This window comes from Procambarus clarkii, chromosome 43 (genome assembly GCF_040958095.1).
Source record: "Procambarus clarkii isolate CNS0578487 chromosome 43, FALCON_Pclarkii_2.0, whole genome shotgun sequence".
NCBI classification, from domain to species: domain Eukaryota; kingdom Metazoa; phylum Arthropoda; class Malacostraca; order Decapoda; family Cambaridae; genus Procambarus; species Procambarus clarkii.
The window spans coordinates 6,776,962-6,803,493 of record NC_091192.1 but is presented as its reverse complement, the minus strand read 5'-3'; the positions used below and the strand labels follow the sequence as shown (position 1 = coordinate 6,803,493).

The window sequence follows — 26,532 nt, the reverse complement described above, 5'->3', positions numbered from 1 at the left end:
TAGGTGAGGTCGGTGTTTTCTATGAAGCTTTTCAAGGTAAACTAAAATATTCACAATCAATTAGTATGTCACATATGCACTTATTAAATAAGCCAATATTGACAGTAAGCAAGTCCGAGAACAGGTTGTACTATTAGTGAGAAGTTTTACCGGTTGTTGCCTGTGATGTGTGTTTAATCAAATATATGTAAAGCACATGCCTAACTGGTTTTTTGAATCCCTCAATACAAAATAATTTTGTGTAATTCACTTGCAATGAACTCTTATAACTGAAGCACCACCATTTTTATATTTTGTTTCCTATTGTTTCCTATTTTTAAATGACGTAACATAAGTGCAAGCAGTTCATCCTTCCAACAATATTGTCCAGAAATAGAGTCAAACACCAGTGGGAAACACTAAATTGTGATTTGACGAGCCACACAAGCCACTACTACAACATAACCCCCATTACATACTATGTAATTAAACACAAATGCAGAATTTTTTCATGGGTCTAGATTAACTTAATTACATCTACAGTATCTAGATACTGTATATGATAACCATATTTGCACCATCTATATAAAAACCAGGTGATAATAACTCAAGTCAACATATAACCACATTACCTCAGAGATCAACGTATGAAGCGGCAATTTACGTTCAAGTTCACGTCAAAAAGAACTGTCATCATTATAATACTCAGAATATGACAGGAGAGTTCTAATTCAAGACTCTTAGGTGTGCCTCCTTCATTAAGTCTGGACCTTCATTATCTCAGCCTTAAGCCTCACTTAACATCTGCCTAAATTTATACCAACATACTCACCTAGACATTATATTGGATGTTATTCCAAGATGGAGTAACATCTGAGCCCCTTGGTGAACACCCTTATACTGTACAATATTCTCATGACGGCCAAACCACACATCAGAAAATATGTGGTTTCGTCATCATATCTTCAGCCAAATTATTGCAACTCATCATCTGCAATATTCTTGTGTCCTTAGTTTACAGCTTTAGTGAACTTTCACTGATATATTTTCAAATAAAATAAATAATTAATGGGGTGGGATGATATGTCAGCATATTCAACCATATTGCCTTGTACAACTTATGTTTAGACTTTAGCTGGTTGAATAATGGGATGGAAAGTTTACCACCAAAGGGTTAAATAACAATTACCACCATGTGATTTAAATTCCTTCTCCAGATGTGAGAATTAATTGTCAAGTTGTCAATCATAGCTAAAACCTCTCAAACAATATAGCATGATGTAGATTCCCAAAATATATGTGAAACAAATCTAAAACAATTTTAATCTAGGAATGTAAGTGTTACCATACTTAAAACAATATTGTAAATTCATATGGAGCCTCAAGTATACAGAAAATTCCAAAATGAAAACATTAAATGATCCCATGACAGGTGTACCAATTTGATAAATTCTGACTAAGCAAATGTGACTGGCAAATGACTAGGACATCAACATTCAAAATTTAATCTTTGTTACTAAATCTGGCACGAGGAGACTACAAAGCTTTAATGTAAACTATTCAAGTTCTCAATGTAAAGGTGTATCAAATCTGAAAACATTAGTAAAAGAATGGTTGAGGTACTAAGAGGAAACTTACTTCAAAAATGCAACTACTGTACTGGTGTTGTGTAGTAAGTTCCCATATCTTTGATAAGGGGGTATAATCTATTCTCTTTACCCATCTTTGATAAGGGGGTATAATCTATTCTCTTTACCCATCTTTGATAAGGGGGTATAATCTATTCTCTTTACCCATTTGAAACAGGAAAAATTGAAGAAGACTACAGTGCGTGCAAATTTCCCAAAGGCTGCTCAGCACATTGCCTAATACTGTTCACAGTTTGATACAGACTAGCACATTCATTGTCGATATAATGTTTGCCAAACAAAGAATCAAAACTGACAAAATTCATTCCCAAAGAAACCTTCATGAGGTTACATTAATCAATAACAATAATTTAGATAAATTGTCATCCACACTTCCATGGAAATAAACATTCCATTCACCTGGGCTCTAGGAGACTCAACCCACCCCATGCGTGTGAGGCCCAAGCTCTAATGACTGGGCTATTGAGTAGTCTTAACAAGGAAAGTTTCCAGAAGCAGCAGCAGTTTGGCAGCAGGATGCTGCATCTGGAAACTTTCATCATCAACACTACTCAATAGTCTATAGAGCTTCAGCCTCACACGCGGGGGGTCTGCAGTTCGAGTCTCCTACAGCCCAAGTGAATGGAATAATTTAGATTGTACTGAACAAAGGCATAAATATATGAAGTATGAAATCAGTGGGCAAACTCATTCTCAGGTGAGCATTATCCAAAAGCAGGCACAAGAAAAGAAAAACAAGAGAAAACAGGTCAAAAATATTAGATATATTCCTGACAAGTATACTTAATACACACTAATTATCATTCTTAAAACACTTTACAGTTATTAAGAAAAGTGTAATATATTCTTGCATGCATGATGGCATACAATATAAAAGAAAAGAATTCATGTAATTGTCACTAACAAAAATCAAACATGCTTAGACTAGGCTGGTCCAACTGCAAACGCTGTAAAGTTCTGTACCTTCAGAAACCCAATGAGGACTATATTAATACTTTGACACTTTCCTAGAAACTTTTTATACCGTGACAAATAACTTAACTACTGTATGTTTAAATTTTTCTGGGATATGACGAAGACGTACGATGTCAGTTTTTACTCTAGTCTATTAGCATCAAGAGCAAAATGTATATTGGTGTTTTAGATCAGTAATGGAGAAGAAAATCTTGCCAATACACACACCAAAAGGGTTAATATTAAGTCAAAATACTGTGGCAGTAAATGAAAGATATACAATATTACCACTTGCCCAGTGCTAACAGTTCAACATGAAGCAATATATACTCCATATTGTATGCATTTAGCACAACATAAAATCTAATCACAGAAGCACATTTCCAAAAATATTACATAGTTAAACTCATAGTTCTAATATGTTTATATTCTGATTTGAAGTTTGATAATTTACATATCACCTATCAGCTGATGTTTTAAGATTCACCAGAAAAATAAAACTGCATTACAGTATGTATAATGTACGTTAATTTGAATGGACAGTTTGCTCTTAATGCTGACAACTAAAAACTGAGATCATAACCCCAGAAGTGAACATTGATACAGTATTGCAATATAGAAGGTGTAGTATGTAAGGTGATGGCAAACATGGTGATTACTGCATTGTCAACCCACACTAAATCTACTTACTACAACGACAAGAAAGCTACTCTGTATAGGGAAGTAGAAAATAATATTTGCATGAGATAAGAAGCTAGACATATATCTATAAAAATAGAGGTAATACAGTGAAGCATGAATGAATGCTAATTTGAATCATTCTTAAGAGTACAAAAATTTGACATTAAAGTCTTATTGTGAAAACTTGTGATAGTCTAGTGCTTCTTTAAAAAAATTTGACATTCTACTACTGTAATATAACATTTAATAATTTAGCAAGTGTATCTCTGTAATTATAGTATCAAAAGTGCATACCTATCTAGTCAATACCTATCTTGGAAAACAAAACCACATACAAGTTTATAATGTAATGGGTGATTGTTTCCTTCATTGTAGACTATTCCAAATAATCTCATTATATACTCTTAAATAAAATGAAACACAAAAATAATTAAGAAGGCATTGAAAGGACACACTTTTTGTTAGAATTACTCAACACACCGAACCACAGATCAATTGGTAAGAGAACCTTCTAGTTCATGAACTGTCACCCTCTTCAGGCTGGGCAGGGCTGTACTCATCACCCCTACTGGCTTCTATATAATTCATCTGATCATGATAGCCTCGAGTTTCTACTGGGTATGGTACTTGTGTACTTGAAGTTTCTGGAATATTATGATGAAGGCCACGCGTATCCGTTGAGGACAATTCTTGACTGGGCGTTTCTGAATCGGAAGATGATGATGATGGGATGATAACATGCTCTTGACCACTTGAATCAATATGAAGCATTAAATTATTTAAGTCTACATTTGGGCCCAACTGTGAGGGGTCTATGTATAGTGTGCGTGTAGTTCCATCCTCCATGGTAGCCTCGACTGCAACGAGATCATTGCCTCCTTCACTGAGTGCTGGTGTGGGAACAGTGGGGACAGTGTTGCCATGGGCATCCACTGCAACTAACATGTAAGTTGTACCTGAGCTTGAAGTTGTTGCTGCATCACTTGTCTTCACTGGCTCACTGCTATCTTCAAGCTCACCTTCTCTCTTTGAGTGGGAGGGTTCTGGGGATGAACAAGTTTCATCCAAAGCCGTTTCACTAGTTTCTTTTATTGGATCGTATCTTCTCTCTTTTAATCTCAATGTCTCTGGAGCATCATCAACAACTGCAGCACTTTCAGCTAGTCTCATATTAAGATTTTGTGTAAATTCATCAATATTTTTATTTAATATGTCAATATTCTGAGTTAGCTGTTCATTGTCATCAGTTGATTCACGAGTTTGCTGTTCCATGTCCTCATTCGGCTCATCAGTTAGTTGTTCCATGTCCTCATTTGATTCACTAGTTAGCTGTTCTATGTTCTCATTTGATTCATGAGTTAGCTGTTCCATTTCATCGTTTGATTCACGAGTTAGCTGTTCCATTTCATCATTTGGTTCATGACTTTGGTGTTCCATGTCATTATTTGATTCACAAGTTAGCTGTTCTATGTTCTCATTTGATTCATGAGTTAGCTGTTCAATGTCATGAGCTGATTCATGAGTTAACTGTTCCATGTTTTCAGATGATTCATGAGTTAGCTCTCTCATGTCATCAGCTGATTCATGAGTTAGCTGTTCCACATCATCAGCTGGTTCATGAGTTAGCTGTCCCGTGTCATCAGCTGATTCATGAGTCAGTTGTTCCACGTCATCAGCTGATTCATGAGTTAACTGTTCCATGTTTTCAGGTGATTCATGAGTTAGCTGTCCCATGTCATCAGCTGATTCCTGAGTTAGCTGTCTCATGTCATCAGACGATTCATGAGTTAGTTGTCCCATTTCATCAGGTGATTCATGAGTTAGCTGTCTCATGTCATCAGGTGATTCATGAGTTAGCTGTCCCATGTCATCAGATGATTCATGAGTTAGCTGTCTCATGTCATCAGATGATTCATGAGTTAGCTGTCTCATGTCATCAGATGATTCATGAGTTAGCTGTCCCATGTCATCAGATGATTCATGAGTTAGCTGTCTCATGTCATCAGATGATTCATGAGTTAGCTGTCCCATGTCATCAGATGATTCATGAGTTAGCTGTCCCATGTCATCAGATGATTCATGAGTGTCACCACCAAGATGGGAAGTAGATGGTTCATCAGTATTATGATCAGGTTCATCTGCATATTCATGTAAATTTTCAATGTAATCAGATGGAGCACCAGAGTCTTCTTCAGTTGGAGCATCATTGTAAGCACCTAGTTTATCATCATCATCTGCTGAACTTTGAACATCTTCATTTGGTTCATCAAAACATTGAACCGATTCATAAATATCTTTTACTGGGTTATGTGTGTCACTTCTTGGTTCAAAAATACCTTCTCTTAAATTATGACTGTCCTCAACTGGTTCATAATTAACTTCAACTGGCTTGTCGCTCTCACCGTATGATCTGTCGGGTGATCTCTCGCCATCTTGACATGGATCATCGGTGACTTCAACATATTCTGGTATAATATGAGATGGCATATTATTCTCTTCAATAAGTTCACTTGTGTCTTCTATTGGTTCGTCCATGTTTTCTGTTGGTTCGTAATGTGTATTTAAAGAACTTTGCTTCACTTCATCTTCCTCGGGTTCTGGGGTTAACTCCTCTTGTCGATAATTATAGTTATGGAACTGAGATTTTCCATCTGCTACATTACTAATTTTTGGAGATGGAGTATTTTCTGTGTGATCCTCACTCCCAATTTCAACAATGTGTTTCTCTTTTTGTGTACATTCTGCATCATTTTCTTTGTCTTCCTGTGAATTCTGAGAATTTGTACCCCCAGTTCTTTGTGCTTTTCCTTCCTCTCCTTCACAAAGGCTTTTAATATCACTCTCTTGCTCTACTTCCTCATCCTCTGACCCTGATCCAGAGCCCCTGGAATAATATTTTTCCCAGTCACTGTAATCACTGTCTGAATCATTATTAATGTAATTCGAAGTCTGACTGGAAGAAGGAGTAACTGGAATTGCAGGTGTGGCTGCAAGAAGAGCATCAAAGGCAGAGTTGATATCAGATGCCTTTGGCATGGGTCTTCTTTCATACTTGGGCTGCGGAGGAGGATAGTCATCAACATCGCTGTAACCATCATCGGACTCATTTTGCCTTTCAGCTTTATCTAAACCTGCAGGAAGAGTTGTAGTTCTGTCTCCATCTATTACATCATCATCATCATCGTCCCAATCCATCAGCAGTTGCTGTGTATCTTGCAAATCTCTCTTAGAACCTGATACATCACCATTGGTATGTGCATGATCCAAGTTCTCTTTGCCCTTTGCATCTTTGCCCTTCTTTTTTATATTTTTATTTGCTTTTGGGGTGCCTTGTTTTCTTTTCCTTCGCCCAGGTATCTTGATACCTGTATCATAATTATATACCTTTTTTATGTGAGCTTTATTGTGCCAAATAATTACATTTAGTCTGGAACACGTGTAACCACAGCTATAACACTTGTACCAATTTGATGCTGCACGCATATCTTCTTCGGCATTCTCTCTCTTAGGCTGTTCAAGAATGCGCACCTTATGTTGAATCACAACCCTCTGCAGCTTATTACCTATACTTCTGCTGCCAACCATCTTGTACACAACAGCTTGCCCAATATCTGATCCCCTCTTGGTACCCTCCTCCTTTTTCTTCTTGGGTTTAGACGGTCCAAAACCCAGGTCACTATAGTCTATTCTGCGCTTACCCGCAACCTCACCCAAGGTGTGTAGGATGTTCATGTCCCCTCCTGTAAGTTTCTCTGCTGTCACCACATCAGCTTCAAACTTGGCCAGTAGATCCACTTCTCCTTGACTCTGGTTTCTGTTGATACCTAAATCATAAAAAAAGCCTTAGCTATATATTAGTTTTAATTTTAAGAGAACAATTTTAAAGACTATCATTTATCATACTTGGCTTCCCCCAAATTAATGAACATAAAACACTTACCTAACAAAACACACACAAGTAAAAATGCAGATTATTATTTACTGTTGTCAATTAGCTATTTTGAAACAATACAACATTGCACCTATACAGTAAAACTAAAATACCTTGCCTTATTTTTAAACAAATAACAATTTTTAAACTAGGCCCAAGTGAACAGTGCAATGCTAGTTTTAGGCTTGCACTGTAAGAGACAATACTACTATGACACATAATAATCCAAAGCTATGACAAACAATATACCCTGCCATTATTATTAACACTATGAAGAATTAACACACACAACTGTTTATTACAACATGCAAATCTTCCCTCATCAATCCACTATATTTTCCAACTTCAGTATCTTTAATAAAGAGTCTTGGGAAGTTTGTTAACTCCATGATTAAACACTGTGGAGCAAAATTGACACAATGCTTTTCTCAGAGCTGCATTGTGTCAGATGTCAATAACATTGGGTTACAATAATTCAGATGTCGCATCTGAATTATTGTAACCCAAAAAATCTGGACAATAATATTTTGGATAACTTCTGGGTTTTTTAAAGATTTTTTACAATTCTAGAGTTCATAAAATATTATATTTTTATGTTCCTAATTTTTGTTTTCTTTGCTAAAAATTATGAAGGCTTGCAGGGAATTTTCTAGAGTAAAATAAACAATATATAATAGCTTTATCTTTAATTCACTGTAAACCACATTTGGTAACCCTTAGCCTGCACACCCACTTTTAGGTTGTCATCCTGGTGCACATAAAGAAAAAATATTAAATCATAAAAGAGACGTTTCAAAACTGTAGGCAGTGCGGTTGAGGAGACCAGAAGCCAGGCATACTACACCCAAAGGGTCAGGAAGAGGAGACCTGGACAAAACCAAGGTAGAATTCATCAACACCTCTAATTCTGGGTTCCTAACAAGATGGGCCCTGCTATGGGCACTTTAACTAGGCAAACAACTGAAACTGCTGAAGGTGGGCAAAATGAACCTGCCAAGTGGTAGCTGCCCAATATGGTTGAACATCATGAGGAGAGTGAGAGAGAAGAGCCACATGGGTAGAGTAAACCCTCAAAGAGACAGAGCCATAACTATCACAGACCCAACAGGCAACATGGCCAGAGACAGAAAGAATGACCATTGCCCCATGACACGGACAATGAACAGCCCTGAAACTCACATAAGGCAGGTTCATAAGGGTACATCCATAGGCCACACTGAAACCCACAGGGGCTTCCCAGGCCCCAAAGAACAAGCCAAGTAAGATATCCAGGCACTGGGGTCACTCACCAGATGTAATAAAGTAAACCAATACAGCCCAGTCAATGCAGTTGTGAGGCAGACCACAGAGTGGGTGAAAAGACCCATGACTTACCCAAATGAAGAGTCTTCACTCTAGAGGTTTGACCTCTAAGAGAGTGAGCCTGCAAACACCAGAGAACTCTGTCAGTTCAGGGGCAGCACTTGTGTGCACTCAAGAAAAGGAACCCTGAGCACACAAGCACCCTACAAGCCAGGTCCACACAACAAAAACCTGATAGAAAACACACAAGTGAAGCAGAACTAAAACCAAGAACAGCAGCAAGCAAATGGCTCCTGCAGAGCAGAATCCAAGGATGGCTGGCACTTTGCCTGCATCAGTGATAAAAGTGGTGTAGCAGACCATAGAGCACTGGGAGCTGTGCCCTACCCCATCCAATTTTTGAATGGGGTTAGAACTCACACTTGTTTCAAGAGATTCGATTACTTGTTTACACCGTTGGTGGAGTTCGTTTGGCAGTTTTTGAGGTTTTGATCTCTTTAAAACCAGCAGTGGTCTGTACTGGTACTCTGACATCCTGGGTGCTTACCCGGTGGGGTAACAGTGTGTCACCTGCACCTCAGTGAGGGGGGTCAGATTCTGACTCTGGTCCCCAGTAGGCCAAACAAAATTCTACAGCTGATGTAACCTACTAGTTGGGAGCAATCTATGCGAGATAGCCAAAGGGCCCCACAATGGGCTCCCCAGAAAAGGCTTAGTGCTTCTATGGTTCCCAGCCTCAATCGCTTTTCTACATCAATTTAGCATGTTGGTACATGTTATGATACTTTACCTCTCCTTCCTCCTATCTCATCTATCAAGACTGCTCTTGCTGCAGACATCTTTTCTACTCATAAATGAAGCAGAATCCAAAAAAAAATAAATGAAAATGTCTTGAGCAGCCAGAGATCAATGGCAACAATGCAGGAGAATGAATAGGCTTGAGACATGTCAACAGTGTGTGATAGAACTGGGTGACCAATACCTAAGTTACATTCTACTTAGTACATTGCATCATTGTTAATATAGTTTAAGTACAGATAACAAAAAACTAGCATACAGTACTGTATTTATTTACTAACATTTACTAATAAAGGTAAAATACTAATAATTTTGATAAAATATTGTCGAGCATTAATCATAGTCTGTATTTTCTTGACACATTTTGAAAATATTTGATATAGAACTAGAACAATTGTTTCTAGTTGTAAAATCTTCCAGATTTCTAAGGTTTCCACTATATTGAACTTCAGATATTTAAGGTCAAACTATACTGTATTTACCTGCAAATAGAGTACACAAACAAATGCTGTTGCTGTACTTACATTGCCCTCTCCTAATGAATTCTTCCTTCCTCTCATTGTTGTAAGGGCATATGTGCTCCGATTTGTGAACATCTTGACTGAAATGATAAAGAAATTAATTAATATTAGGAACCATCCTAAAATTCACTACGACTACACTACTTGCTTATTCCTAAACGGGGTCTCCCACTTTACTAATGTCCACATAATGAACGCTAATACGAACAACCTCCCAACATTCTGGTTTTGCATCACAATCCATTATTCAACTATTTTATATATTTATATATTTATATACTGTAACCACGTGATTATCCGGAATTCGAACATCCAGAAAAAGCCCTTATATGGCCAAAATCGTGAACGGATAAAGTTCTCAATATCCGGCCAAAATTGCCATGGGAGCCGGATAAAAGCTGGTTTAGCTGGATAAAAATTTGGCCGTACCGTATTAATCCCGTCTGCCTGTGGCTCTAGACGCATGGTGGAGGAGGTGGGGTGGGTGGGTGGGTGGTGTCGGGAGTGTGGGAGGGGAACGTCGGGAGGGACCACATGGGTACAGGAATTACCATTTATTTTAGAACAATTAATCATAGCCAAAAACAAATGAAATAAGTACAGTGGTACCTCATATAATGATCGCCCCAAAAGGCGAACATTTTGGGTAACAAACGGCCCGATCGGCGTCAAATCTTCCTGTATGGTGAACACTCGTTTGAGTAACGTCAACACCACATGGTGGGGTCGCGCTGCTTCTTGCACATTCTTAGACGCCTCCGACGATGCACATAAATTATGTTGTTCTTGTTTAAAGATGCTAATGATGCTGGGATATAAAGGGGAGACTGCTGAGATGTTGCAAGGCATTGACGTTTCTTAAAAAAAAAGAAATGAAATTTCTGATATACAACAAATGTCAAAAAGGTTCGTTCGGTGGTCGGCAGGTAGGCTGCTCCATGTTTCTTACATAAAAAAACGTAAATAATAAAAAATGAAGAATTTTGAAAACCAGAACAAATGTCAAAAAGGTTCGTTCGGTGGTCTACAGGTCGGCTGCTCCATGTTTTTTAAATAAAAAAAATAAAAATAAAAGAACTGTTGAAACAATTTGAAAAATGGACAAATGCCATAAAGGTTCGTTCAGTGTTTGTCGGGTAGGCTGCTCCATTATTGAGACGTAAGTGACAAATACAAAACAAATGGAACACATTTGAAACAAAGAAAGATTGTCATAATGGAAGATTGTCATAATGGAGCAGCCTACCCAACAAACACTGAATGAACTTTTTGCTATAACGAATACGAAAGACAAGGGCTGCTGGCTGGGTCAGTACTGCGTGAGCAACTATTTGTGGCACACGTGCCTATGGCTCCCAAACACCTGTCCGACATGGTGCTGAAAGATTGCGCTCAGTCGGTGAAATTCAGATCTTGTTGTTTGAAGAACATAATGGTCATAATATTGATGAAGCTAGGCGCAATAAGGACTTAACACAACGGTCGGATGCAAGTGATACAGCACCTATGAGGATGATACAGGGAGTGTATCCAGTTGTAGCTCTGAGCCCCACCCTTGTCATCTCCAATTTATATAGATGATACATAGATGAATCGTTTTCTGCATTCGGTGATGATGCATCTGATACAAATAGCATAGATGAACAGTGTTAGCGGCTTCCATGGTGGTGTTTTCCATAGATATTTTCAAGATTACCTGAATCTCTTCCTGACTGATGGACACTCTTTGAGGCTAGCTGAATCTCTTCCTGTGTGGGACCTTACAAAGTACTAAAGCCAAGGGTGCACGCAAGTGCGTTATTTGCAAGCACACAGAACGATGAAACAGGAAGCGAAAATCTATCTGTAGCTGGTGCAACGAGAGCAAAGTCGTGCTGTGTACCATGGACTACTTCGTTGATTATTACGCACCTCCAAAGTACTGAGTGTAATACAGTGTGTTCCTGTGAAATTAGTATGTGAAACTGTACATATTGTAATTTTAGTGAATTTTTACCACGTAATATTGTGACAATAAACATTTATTGTGGACACATTACTGACACATGTATCACAGTTTCATGGAAAATTATGAACATTCTACTGTATACATATTGTAAAGGTCACAAATATGCATCATATACGATAAAAGAAACAAATAAAACCGCATTGGAAATACTGTACATAAAAAAAATATTTGAAAATATATTTGTGGCAACACACGGTGCTCGAATGGCCTGCGCGACCGTGTCTGGGAGCTTCACACACGGCGACCAGCCCCCGATGATGTCACAGCCCACCTTGTCCAAGCCCTCACAGCCAAAGTATGTGGAATTTGGTAATTATTTTTACATAGACATGTTCAGGGAAGGTAATTTATCATTTTACAATGAAAAATGACTTTTTGGGAACATTTGAAGTCATGCACACTGGGGAAATTTCACAATAAACACAGTGCATCACACTGGTTACATGCGGACATTCGTTTTGTATGACATACGTTTCACATGACGAACACGGAACAGATTAAATTCATTATTCGAGGTACCACTGTACTAGTAATTATGTAATAACAAATAAATAAGTTTCCTAAAACCACTGTGCACAGGCTGAAGTTTCCTTCAAAAATATTGTGAGTTTTTTTCCTCCCGGCGGCATACGTAACGTGCTATAGCTGCCCCAAGTGGACCCGTCCAACATTGGTCAACCCATGTGCTCCCGTCCCTCGTGTTGCAACACAGTGCTGTGCCATTAGTGAAATATTTTTTTAAATAACTTTTATTTTCATAGTAACTTTGAACATTTTTGGCCAAGACTATGTCTGGTAGCAGCATTAATCATTCTGGAGGTGTTAAAAGGAAGAAAGTTGTCCTAACAATTAAAGACAAGTTACTGTTATACACCTCAACCAGTGAGGCATCACAGTGCAGCGCCATTAGTGAAATATTTTTTTAAATAACTTTTTTATTTTCATAGTAACTTTGAACATTTTTGGCCAAGACTGTCTGGTAGCAGCATCAATCGTTCTGGAGGTGTTAAGAGGAAGAAGATTGTCCTAGCAATTAAAGAAAAGTTACATGTTGTTCAACCAGTGAGGTGTCACAGGCAGCCAAATGCCTTTAACAAGTGAGGCTTCACAGGCAAGCCAAGCGCCTTCAACAAGTGAGGCGCAAGCAAGTGCCTTTAACAAGTGAGGCCTCACAGGCAAGCCAAGCGTCTTCAACAAGTGAGGCGCAAACAAGCGCCTTCAACTAGTGAGGCATCACAGGCAAGCCATGCGCCTTCAACAAGTGAGGCGCAAGCAAGCGCCTTCAACAAGTGAGGCGTCACAGGCAAGCCAAGCGCCTTCAACAAGTGAGGCGCAAGCAAGTGCCTTTAACAAGTGAGGCCTCACAGGCAAGCCAAGCGTCTTCAACAAGTGAGGCGCAAGCAAGTGCCTTTAACAAGTGAGGCCTCACAGGCAAGCCAAGCGTCTTCAACAAGTGAGCCGCAAGCAAGTGCCTTTAACAAGTGAGGCCTCACAGGCAAGCCAAGCGTCTTCAAGTGAGGCACAAGCAAGCGCCTTCAACCAGTGAGGCGTCACGGGCAAGCCAAGCGCCTTCAACAAGTGAGGCGCAAGCAAGCGCCTTCAACAAGCGAGGCCTCACAGGCAAGCCAAATGCTTTCAACCAGTGAAGCTTCAGCAGCTGGCAGTCAAAACTAACTTTCCTTAATGAACTGTACAGTAATTTTAAGTGTTAATTTTAGTGTTGTGTTAGTATAGGTTATGTAAATTGTTAAGAATTCTTAACTTCGAGATGTGTGGCATCAATCAAGAAGACAAACACCAACAAAGTAAGATGAAGTGTCTAGTTGAATATTTAATAATTATATGTGGCAAGGCAATTCAAATTATGTTGTTTGTATTATAAAAATAGTTGGAAATTGTCACTTTCGGACTCATAAGTGAAAAGTACCATTATCCGGAAAACGTGATTATCCGGTTGGGGGGCCCTTCCCATATAGTCCAGATAATCTAGTGGAGACAGAGTGAGTGAGTGTGTGTGTAATTACCTAAGTGTAGTTACAGGATGAGTGCTACGCTCGTGGTGTCCCATCTTCCCAGCACTCTGTCATATAATGCTTTGAAATTACTGACGGTTTTGGCCTCCACCACCTTCTCACCTAACTTGTTCCAACCGTCTACCACTCTATTTACAAAAGTGAATTTTCGTATATTTCTCCGGCAGCTTTGTTTCGTTAGTTTAACCCTTAACATGCTCGGGGTTTAATATCCTGTCATCCCCACAGGCGCATGTCATTTTGAAAAAAAAAAATATTTTTTCTTCCTAACCTGTTAATTTGTGTTCACTGATCACGGGAAAAATAATAAAAAAAATCGTAAGTGGCATATATTGCCCGCTATAGGGCGGGGAAGTCTGGCAAATTATAGGCGCTGACTCAGCATGCGTCCCAGGCGGTCTGTTGCTCGCCAGCTGTCAGGCTGGAGTTGCCACAAAGAGACAATTGCCTAATTATTTCAATGTCTCCGATTGATTTTTCATAGTTCTTTTGCTGTAATATTATTCAATAGCGTGTAGTTTGATATATTTATATAATAAAATGAGTGAATCATTGATGTACTCAAAAATATGGTGTGCATATTGTTGATTCAATTATGTTCATCAATCAGTGAACAAATACTTTGTCGGTTATTACACTATAAGCACAGGTTATATATAAGTATCTGCATGTTTTGTTCACTATAACGAACCAATAAGTAGCTATTATGAGTCAAAAAGTAATGAGGAGTGACCGCCGTGTACCAGCCAGCCACTCACGCCCTCCCTCCAGTCATCTGACTCGCCCACATTCTCCTCCCACAATACTGTTTTTGCTATAATTCACTATATACAGACGTTATATACAAGTATTATTATAGTTTGGGTTGGTGGTGTTGATCCTTGCGTGTTCCTCCTTTACGGACAACCCAACCCACAACTCGGCAGAGTGCTTTTACTTCACTAGGAGATTACACTAGGCGCATCTGGCTCTTGGAGAGGGGTTCAACGTCACACGTTTAGGGGATGCGGCTCCAACACTCAGCCTCGTTGTCACGTGCACATACCCACTCGAGCCGCTGTGACTCCCCACTCCCTCCTTATGTGATATGATCTCCTCAATCCCCTTCGACTTACTAATTTTCCATCCTACGCTGTCCACAGCGGTGGTTCTTGATTCTTTCTCTCTCTCTTTCTTTACTATTTCCTGGGAAGCCTCACTAGGACAAGGGCAAACACCAGCAAATTGGAATACATTTACTGGACAAAGCACATACACAATACATACACATATAATAATAATGAATCCTATACTCTATACTATTACAATCAGGTTGCACTCCAACACCATCAGAACTCTATCATCAGCTTATCAAGTGGTATCCTATCTCCTGGTTCACCACCTGATACTATCAACCTCCTCAAGTAGATCAAGTCTACATACACTGTTGCACTATCAACAAGAGAATAAATAAATAAATAAATAAATAAATATATATATATATACATATATATATATATATATATATATGTCGTACCTAATAGCCAGAACGCACTTCTCAGCCTACTATTCAAGGCCCGATTTGCCTAATAAGCCAAGTTTTCATAAATTAATGTTTTTTCGTCTACCTAACCTACCTAACCTAACCTAACCTAGCTTTTTTTGGCTACCTAACCTAACCTTACCTATAAATATAGGTTAGGTTAGGTTAGGTAGGGTTGGTTAGGTTCGGTCATATATCTACGTTAATTTTAACTCCAACAAAAAAAAATTGACCTCATACATAGAGAAAAGGGTTGCTTTATCATTTCATAAGAAAAAAATTATAGTAAATATATTAATTCAGGAAAACTTGGCTTATTAGGCAAATCGGGCCTTGAATAGTAGGCTGAGAAGTGAGTTCTGGCTACTAGGTACGACATATATATATATAATATATATATATATATAATATATATATATATATATATATATATATATATATATATATATATATATATATATATATATATATATATATATTATATATATATATATATTATATATATATATATTATATATATTATATATTATATATATATATATATATATATATATATTATATATATATATATATATATATATATATATATATTATATATATATATATATATATATATATATATATATATATATATATATAATATATATATATATATATATATATATATATATATATATATATATATATATATATATATATACACATATAAATGTGTACAAAGAAAATCAGCATGTGAATGCAATAACATATATCAGTATAAATGTTCCTTGATACACAACAATGATCAATCGATCACTCTATCAGTCCTAGAACACATACATCTGTATGTAATCCAGCCTACGACTGTAACTCTAAACTTCAGTACTGTATAAAACACTCCTTGACATAAGAATGCAAACAATCACTCACCTCTCACTGCGTCTTGCACGCTAATGACAACCAAACACTATCAACTCCTTACATGTAATCCACCAGAACCTCCCTTCCACCTCTAGAAGTTCACTACCCTGCTCTCTTCAGGTTCTTCCGGATTTACTACCAGGGTCCTCTGCAGCTCCTCCAGGCTGCTACACCATGTAGATTTCCTTGAGCAACTACGGTGCTTCACCCTTCTGCTAGGTTCCTCCACAGCTCTCCTGGCTGCTACACCATGAAGTTCCCTCGAGCAACTATGGTGCTTCACCACCTCTACAGAAGCACGTGACACTCCTCTTCACTGCTTCTCCTCACAGCTCGAGGTCCTCTGCTACACTACCTTGGAGTCTCATCAACTACTCCCTCTGTGCTGGCTTCGAAGTTCTCAGCAACTTCTTCTTCCCCAAAGACAAACCACAGATTATCTGGTCGAGGGCGCTCCTCCCTCTGACGAAGCCTGGTCAGGGCGCTGCCACGGCCCACGATAATGTCTCTGGGCGGCTTAATACTCTCCTAGCCATCCAGGACTTCAGACCACAACGTTCTCAGCTCGATTCCACAGATGGCACGTCTGCACCCTTCTCTTCTCTTGGAGATATATCACTAGGGGGCCCTTTCTGACGGGAGCTCAACGGAGCGCGGCTTTCCCCCTGCGATGTCTGGCCTCAAATGAGCTCAAAGCCCTCCAGAAGCTAGCGCCACACCTCCAGCAAAGTATCTACATCTCCTAACCAGTCATTTATCTGTTTTCTTCTTCACTGCCCATAATCTTAAATTGTTATTTAAATCCAACAAACTATTTTACATCTGTGTTATCACCTCCATATTTCCTGGACCTTCCAGTAAGGTCAGGCTTGCTGAATAACTCTCAAGGGGGAGACTCGTTTCTCCTGTAGGCTGAGATCATAACAGTATCTACATGTTTTGTTCACCATAACTGTACAGCTAAGCTTGTATGGTGAGTAAAGGCACAAAGACGAAGGACTTCACACAGTCAGCTGATGGCTGCTGCCCTCAAGGCCAGACGCACTAATATTTCTCCTCCAACAATACTGTGTGGTGTTATTACGCTATATACACATATTATATATAAATATCTACCTGTATTATTCACCATACTTGTACAAATAAACTGGTATGGTGCCCAAAGACCATCGTGGTAACCAGTAAACAACACCGTTGTCTGCACGGTGGCGTCGTGCAGACGACGCCACCGCCCTCACCAAAATGGCAGCTCCAAACCTTCTCTTGCTGTTTATACCCTCTATACACACGTTATATATAAGTATCTACATTTGTGTTCACCATAGCGAACCACTAAGCTGGTATGCTGAGTGCAGTCAATAAAAGGTGGTCACACAACTCACTTATGCACAAGTGGCCAAGGAGAAGGAAAAAATAGAAGAAGCAGTAAAGGAAGTCAAACACTGCAGCAACCAAGATAAAACAAACATTAGGCTGGAAGTGAGGAAAGAATTGGCATTTAACCCGAAGTTGGTGCAAAACACAGTTGATCGGAGTAAGTCCCTGATCATTTTTGGCTGCAAAGAAAAGGCGATAACATCTAGGTCAGAAAGAGCTGTAGAAGAAGCTAAAGTAGTACATAAAATTGTTGGCCTCGTAGAAGGTCTTACAACCATAGAGAATGTGTGCGACTACAGGAGAATAGGCAGGTACGTAAAAGGGAAAGATCGACCTTTGAGGATCACCCTAAACGGTGCCAAACAGATGGAAGAAGTACTAAGGAATGCTAGAAAATTGCAAAGTGATGAGGATGGGAAAGGGTGGTCGTTAAGACGAGATCTTTCAAAAGAAGATAGAGAGAAGCTGAAGCTGAACCTCGCCGAGGCAAAACATTTAAATGAGAGCAGGAATGAAGAAGAAATAAATTTTGTTTTCTACAAAGTGATAGGGGTAGGCAAACCAGTAAAGTGGTACATAAAGGCAAACCAACAAAATCAATAGAGAGAGGGGGAGTGAGGAATAAGGAGAGGGGGAACAAGTTCCTGAAGATTGCATACACCAACATAGATGGAGTGAGATCAAAGATACTGGAGTTAAGTGATGTAATACAGCTGCAGACACCAGACATTGTTGCACTCACGGAGACAAAACTTGAAGATGTAATTTTAAATTAGGTCATATTCCCAAGGGGCTACTCAATTTGGAGACGGGACAGAAAAATTAGGAAAGGCGGTGGCGTTGCTGTACTGGTAAAAGAACACCTAAAGGTGAACGAAATAATGACTGCCAATCCACAAGAAGTTGACATAATAGCACTAGAGATCTGCCATGAGGATGATAAACTAATGATAATAAATGCATATAGTCCGCCGCCAAGCAGCACATGGTCACAGGAAGAGCTAGATAGTAAACGTGAAGGTCTTATAACAATAATGAGAGATTATAGCGAGAGCGGATAACGATAGATCACGACTGTTGATAGTCGGTGACTTCAACTTGAAATCCATAGACTGGGAAGCATATGAAGCTAAAACAGAAGATTTTTGGACCTGTAAATTTGTAGACCTCATCCTGGAAACATTCTTGTATCAACATGTTAAACAAGCTACGAGGATGAGGGAAGGGGACGTTCCCTCCATGCTAGTTTTGATATTTACCAGGAAGGAGGAAGAGATATTTGACATTCAGTACCTTCCTCCCTTGGGTAAAATTGACCATGTCTTTTTGGGAATAAAGTATGCAATGCGTTATAAGCTGGAAGAAAATAAGGAGGTTGAAGCAGTTGAAAAACCAGACTTCAGGAGAGGACATTATGGTGACCTTAGAAATTTTTTTAGTGAGTATAATTGGACAGACTTGATGCTAGGCAAGGAAGTAAATGAGATGTATGTCAAGTTTTGTGAAATATATGATAAAGGCACAAAAAAATTTATACCAAAACAGAGATGCAGAACTAGGAAACAGGATTGGTTCAATAGAAATTGCGAGAGGGCTAGAGACCAAAAGACACAAAAATGGAATCAATACAGGAAGAGGCCGAACCCCCAAACATACCAGCGATACAAAGATGCGAGAAACAACTACACGGCAGTGAGGAGAGAGGCAGAAAGAAATTTTGAAAAAGGGATTGCAGACAAATGTAAAACAGAACCAGGTCTATTCTATAAATTCATAAACAACAAATTGCAGGTAAAGGATAATATTCAGAGGTTGAAAATGGGAAATAGATTCACGGAAGATGAAAAGGAAATGTGTGAAACACTAAACGAAAAGTTCCAAAGTGTGTTTGTACAAAATGAAATCTTTAGGGAACCAGATACAATAAGAATTCAAGAGAACAACATAGAGCACATAGAGGTGACTAGAGACGAAGTGGAAAAAATGCTCAAGGAGCTCGGTAAGAACAAAGCAGCTGGCCCAGATGGAGTTTCACCATGGGTTCTGAGAGAATGTGCACCTGAGCTCAGCATTCCACTTCACCTGATCTTTCAGGCATCCCTGTGTACAGGAATCGTAGCAGACGTGTGGAAACAGGCTAACATAGTTCCAATCTATTGGAAATGGAAAAACTAATCAAAACTAAATGGGTAGAACACCTAGAGAGAAATTATATAATATCAGACAGACAGTATGGTTTTCGATCTGGAAGATCCTGTGTATCGAATTTACTCAGTTTCTATGATCGAGCCACAGAGATATTACAGGAAAGAGATGGTTGGGTTGACTGCATCTATCTGGACCTAAAAAAGGCTTTCGACAGAGTTCCACATAAGAGGTTGTTCTGGAAACTGGAAAATATTGGAGGGGTGACAGGTAAGCTTCTATCATGGATGAAAAATTTTCTGACTGATAGAAAAATGAGGGCAGTAATCAGAGGCAATATATCGGAATGGAGAAATGTCACAAGTGGAGTACCACAGGGTTCAGTTCTTGCACCAGTGATGTTTATTGTGTACATAAATGATCTACCAGTTGGTATACAGAATTATATCAACATGTTTGCTGATGATGCTAAGATAATAGGAAGGATAAGAAATTTAGATGATTGTCATGCCCTTCAAGAAGACCTGGACAAAATAAGTATATGGAGCACCACCTGGCAAATGGAATTTAATGTTAATAAATGTCATGTTATGGAATGTGGAATAGGAGAACATAGACCCCATACAACCTATATATTATGTGAGAAATCTTTAAAAAATTTTGATAAAGAGATCAAGGGGTGGTTCTAGATAGAAAACTATCACCTGAGGACCACATAAAGAATATTGTGCAAGGAGCCTATGCGATGCTTTCTAACTTCAGAATTGCATTTAAATACATGGATGGCGATATACTAAAGAAATTGTTCATGACTTTTGTTAGGCCAAAGCTAGAATATGCAGTTGTTGTGTGGTGCCCATATCTTAAGAAGCACATCAACAAACTGGAAAAGGTGCAAAGACATGCTACGAAGTGGCTCCCAGAACTGAAGGGCAAGAGCTACGAGGAGAGGTTGGAAGCATTAAACATGCCAAAACTAGAAGACAGAAGAAAAAGAGGTGATATGATCACTACGTACAAAATAGTAACAGGAATTGATAAAATCGACAGGGAAGATTTCCTGAGACCTGGCACTTCAAGAACAAGAGGTCATAGATTTAAACTAGCTAAACACAGATGCCGAAGAAATATAAGAAAATTCACCTTCGCAAATAGAGTGGTAGACGTTTGGAACAAGTTAAGTGAGAAGGTGGTGGAGGCCAAGACCGTCAGTAGTTTCAAAGCGTTATATGACAAAGAGTGCTGGGAAGACGGGACACCACGAGCGTAGCTCTCATCCTGTAACTACACTTAGGTAATTACACTTAGGTAATTACACACACAGACAGACATAGACAGACAGACAGACAGACAGACAGACAGACAGACAGACAGACAGACACAGACAGATAGACACAGACAGACACAGACAGACAGAGTGAGTGAGTGAGTGAGTGAGTGAGTGAGTGAGTGAGTGAGTGAGTGAGTGAGTGAGTGAGTGAGTGAGTGAGTGAGTGAGTGTGTGAGAGTGTGAGAGTGTGAGAGTGTGAGAGTGTGTAATTACCTAAGTAATTACCTAAGTGTAGTTACAGGATGAGAGCTACGCTCGTGGTGTCAAGTCTTCCCAGCACTCTTTGTCATATAACGCTTTGAAACTACTGACGGTCTTGGCCTCCACCACCTTCTCACTTAACTTGTTCCAAACGTCTACCACTCTATTTGCGAAGGTGAATTTTCTTATATTTCTTCGGCATCTGTGTTTAGCTAGTTTAAATCTATGACCTCTTGTTCTTGAAGTGCCAGGTCTCAGGAAATCTTCCCTGTCGATTTTATCAATTCCTGTTACTATTTTGTATGTAGTGATCATATCACCTCTTTTTCTTCTGTCTTCTAGTTTTGGCATGTTTAATGCTTCCAACCTCTCCTCGTAGCTCTTGCCCTTCAGTTCTGGGAGCCACTTTGTAGCATGTCTTTGCACCTTTTCCAGTTTGTTGATGTGCTTCTTAAGATATGTGCGTGCGTGTGTGTGTGTGTGTGTGTAATTACCTAAGTGTAGTTACAGGATGAGAGCTACGCTCGTGGTGTCCCGTCTTCCCAGCACTCTTTGTCATATAACGCTTTGAAACTACTGACGGTCTTGGCCTCCACCACCTTCTCACTTAACTTGTTCCAACCGTCTACCACTCTATTTGCGAAGGTGAATTTTCTTATATTTCTTCGGTATCTGTGTTTAGCTAGTTTAAATCTATGACCTCTTGTTCTTGAAGTGCCAGGTCTCAGGAAGTCTTCCCTGTCGATTTTATCAATTCCTGTTACTATTTTGTACGTAGTGATCATATCACCTCTTTTTCTTCTGTCTTCTAGTTTTGGCATATTTAATGCTTCTAACCTCTCCTCGTAGCTCTTACCCTTCAGTTCTGGGAGCCACTTAGTAGCATGTCTCTGCACCTTTTCCAGTTTGTTGATGTGCTTCTTAAGATATGGGCACCACACAACAGCTGCATATTCTAGCTTTGGCCTAACAAAAGTCATGAACAATTTCTTTAGTATATCGCTATCCATGTATTTAAATGCAATTTTGAAGTTAGAAAGCATAGCATAGGCTCCTTGCACAATATTCTTTATGTGGTCCTCAGGTGATAGTTTTCTATCTAGAACCACCCCTAGATCTCTTTCTTTATCAGAATTCTTTAAAGATTTCTCACATAATATATAGGTTGTGTGGGGTCTATGTTCTCCTATTCCACATTCCATAACATGACATGTATTAACATTAAATTCCATTTGCCAAGTGGTGCTCCATCTACTTATTTTGTCCAGGTCTTCTTGAAGGGCATGACAATCATCTAAATTTCTTATCCTTCCTATTATCTTAGCATCATCAGCAAACATGTTTATATAATTCTGTATACCAACTGGTAGATCATTTATGTACACAATAAACATCACTGGTGCAAGAACTGAACCCTGTGGTACTCCACTTGTGACATTTCTCCATTCCGATACATTGCCTCTGATTACAGCCCTCATTTTTCTATCAGTCAGAAAATTTTTCATCCATGATAGAAGCTTACCTGTCACCCCTCCAATATTTTCCAGTTTCCAGAACAACCTCTTATGTGGAACTCTGTCGAAAGCCTTTTTTAGGTCCAGATAGATGCAGTCAACCCAACCATCTCTTTCCTGTAATATCTCTGTGGCTCGATCATAGAAACTGAGTAAATTCGATACACACTAATACGGTACGCACTCTTAATTAATTATTAATACGGTACGGCCCGCCCCATGGCTTACATATCCAGACAATTCAATGATTTACAGGCTGACTGTCCGGTTAGTGTAACAATGGCAGCAAGTTAACCGGCTCCGATTTTTTATCCAGCTAAACCAGCTTTTATCCGGCTCCCATGGCCATTTTGGCCGGATATTGGGATAACTTTATCTGGTCACGGTTTTGGCCGCATAAGGGCGTTTTCCGGATGTTCGAATCCCGGATAATCGCGTGGTTACAGTATATATGATTTGATGTCTAGTGCTATAATATAAACTTCCCGCCTGGGATAGGGGCAGCTATAGTGCAGCCACGACCAATAGTTGCCAGATGCCACCTAGAAAAAAATCCAGACCAACATTCTTGGGTGTGAGAGCGTCAGTATTGAGCAAGCCACCAAGGATGGCACACACAAGACGAGCTAGCAGCACCGCTGTTCAGCTTTTGACCACAGCATCGCCTACAAATGCCATAATATATATGATCATGCTATTAGTTAGCGATGTTAGTATTATAGAAGACCCCTGACTGTGATAAAACTGACCAGGATTCTGATAATAGCAGGATTGTGGTGATATTTAGCGCTGTGCTCCATGGAGGGAGGAGTAAGGCTGTGGGGAGGGAAGGTTGTGGCGTCGTCTTCTGACTGTGTGTGGCCACCTTTTATTGACTGCACTCACCATACCAGCTTAGTGGTTCGCTATGGTGAACACAAATGTAGATACTTATATATAACGTGTGTATAGAGTGTGATAACAGCAATAAGAGTAGGTTGGGAGCCTTCATTTTGGTGAGGGGGGGTGCGTCGTCTGCACGACTTATGTTGTTTACTGGTGGCCACTATGGTCTTTAGGCACCATACCAGCTTATTTGTACAGGTATGGTGAATAAAAAAGGTCGATACTTATATATAATGTGTGTATATACGGTAATAACACCACAAACAGTATTGTTGGAGGAGAAATATTAGTGCGTCTGGTCTTGAGGGCGGCCACCACCAGCTGACTGTGTAAGTAGCTACGTCTTTGTGCCTTTACTCACCATACAAGCTTAGATGTAGTTATGGTGAACAAAACATGTAAATACTTATATATAATGTCTGTGTATAGTGAATAAATGCAAAAACAGTATTGTGGGAGGAGAATGAGGGCGAGTGAAGTGTTGTTGAGTTGGTGTGGTGACCGCCACACACCAACCAGTTTACCAGTGCTGGTTGGTGTGTGGCGGTCACTCCTCGTTGCTTTTTGACTCACAATATCAACTTAGTGGTTCGTTATGGTGAACAAACCATGCAAATACTTATATATAACCTGTGTACAGTGGAACCTCTATTAACAAGTTTAATCCGTTCTGGCACCGAGCTCGTTACCTGGAAAACTCGTTTTAAGAAACAAATTTCCCCATTTAAAATAAAGGAAATAAATTTAATCCGTTCCACTCCCAAAAACATCCATACTTGTATGACTTTTATGTAAATATAATACTGCACATGTAAATATAAATGTTTTGTTGTAATGTTTTAATGTTTACTTTACCTTATGAAGAGTAGTTGCTGGCTTGAGGGAGACGATGGGGAGGAGGGAAGGATGAGAGGGGTTATGGTGTGGAAGGAGAACCCACCTCTGAGTCAGGCGGACTCTCTCTTCTTGGGAATTTCACCCAAATTTAATTTCAAATGTCACACAAGGATGCGTTAGACCAGCACCAAATAAAAAACTACGTCGATTACACTCGTGTCAACAATATAATTGTCTTACCACGAAGATACAATACAATGCCGTTCTCCCAAATAGGCAATGTGGTTATTAGAGAAAACAGAAATTTCATGGCAAACATGTATACAATCCCCAACTCGATCGGATAAGAATTGGATTTTATAGAAATATTTGCTCAAATGAAGCTTGAGCGCGGTGTTTGGGTGCATTCAAGAGAAAAATAGTGTGTCACGTTCAAGCGACATATACCTGCGAAAGTGATAACACTTCCACAAAGTGTTATCACAAAGTGATAAATTAATTAAACATTTTCACACACCGGGTTGTCACTGCTTTATCAGAGCAGCCTTTCCAAGAATGCGTTCACCTTTTCAAACATACCAAACACTTCCCTGATCTCAGTGGAAGAGGCAGCATCCTCCCTTACCTCCTCATTCCCTTACTAATGGTGTAAATTGTTGATGAGGACCTGCCATACTCCCTTGTGAGATCAGTCACACAGACACCACACTCATGCTTTGCTATAATTTCCTTCTTCAAATCCACAGTAATTGTGTCTTTCTTCCTCTTGACAACACTATCTTTAGCAAGCAGCTTCTTTGGAGACATCGTGTGTTACAAATTGTAGTCGCAAAACCACTAAAAACCCAAAGAAAAGCTCAAATAAATCCAGAGGGATGCTTGTCGTGTGCGATACAACAACAACACTGGCGTTGGAGGCGTCCGAGAATTTGCAAGAACCCGCGAGACGCTAGGAAGCACCATGTGGTTTTGCTCGTTAATAGAGGCGAGCTCGTCAATAGAGACAAATTTGCTGTGAGTGGCTTGCTCGTTACTGGAAAAACTCGTTAATAGAGCCACTCGTTAATCGAGGTTCCATTGTATATAGTGTAACAGCAAAACTATTTGTTTATTGTTTTATGAACATAATAATTGAGTCACTAATATGCACACACCATAATTTTGAGTACAGCGATGGTTCACACATTTTATTATATAAATATATCACAATTCACTGCATTGAATAATATTACTGCAAAAAAAACTAAGAAAAAATTAATCAGAAACATTGAGATAATTAGGTAATAATATATTTGTGGCAACTGCCACCTGACAGCTCGAGCGGAGTAGACCTCGTCTGGCGAAGGCTCTGTCAACGCCCCTTTTTTGCCACACTTCACTACCCTATTGCGGCTAAAATATGCCACCTACAATTTTTTTTTTATTTTTTCCGTGATCAGGGAACAAAAATGAACACTTCTATAAGACGAAAGAATTTTTTGGATTTTTTTTTTTGTTGCGCCTATGGGTGTTAAATCCATTTGGGCCCCTAGCGGGTTGAGGGTTAAAGAACACAATAAATTAGCTGTCACTACTGCAAGAAAAATGACAGCTGGGATAACAAGAACTTTTCAAACTAGATATGCTATACCGATGATGATACTTTTCAAAACGCTTGTGCTCTCTAGAGTGGAGTACTGCTGCATATTGACAGCCCCTTTCAAAGCTGGAGATATTGCTGACCTGGAGAGCGTGCAGAGATCCTTTACTGCTAGGATGAGTAAAAACATCTAAAACCACTCAGTAAAATATCTAAACTATTGGGACCGACTAAAATGCTTAAATCTGTATTCTCTTGAGCGCAGGTGGGAAAGATACATAATAATTTACATGTGGAAAATAGTAGAGGGGCTGGTCCCAAACCTGCACACAGAAATACCATCACATGAGACCAGAAGGCATGGCAGGATGTGCAGAATACCCCCA

At 39.2% G+C, this 26,532-nt stretch overlaps 1 protein-coding gene across 5 annotated transcripts in view; it reads right to left on the bottom strand.

Annotated features, from left to right (window-relative positions):
- LOC123755734 (uncharacterized) overlaps positions 1–26,532 on the bottom strand; it is a 318,192-nt gene that overhangs the window by 224,955 nt on the left and 66,705 nt on the right. For 3 of the 5 annotated variants that reach the window (XM_045738480.2, XM_069300012.1, XM_045738481.2), the window contains exons 3-4: positions 9,819–9,895; positions 6,962–7,087 (exon numbers count right to left, since the gene is read on the bottom strand). In XM_045738480.2, the coding sequence (XP_045594436.2) occupies positions 6,962–7,087; positions 9,819–9,895 (203 nt within the window). The remainder of the gene's footprint in view (positions 1–6,961; positions 7,088–9,818; positions 9,896–26,532) is intronic. The other 2 variants (XM_069300013.1, XM_069300014.1) reach the window with 2 other exon arrangements.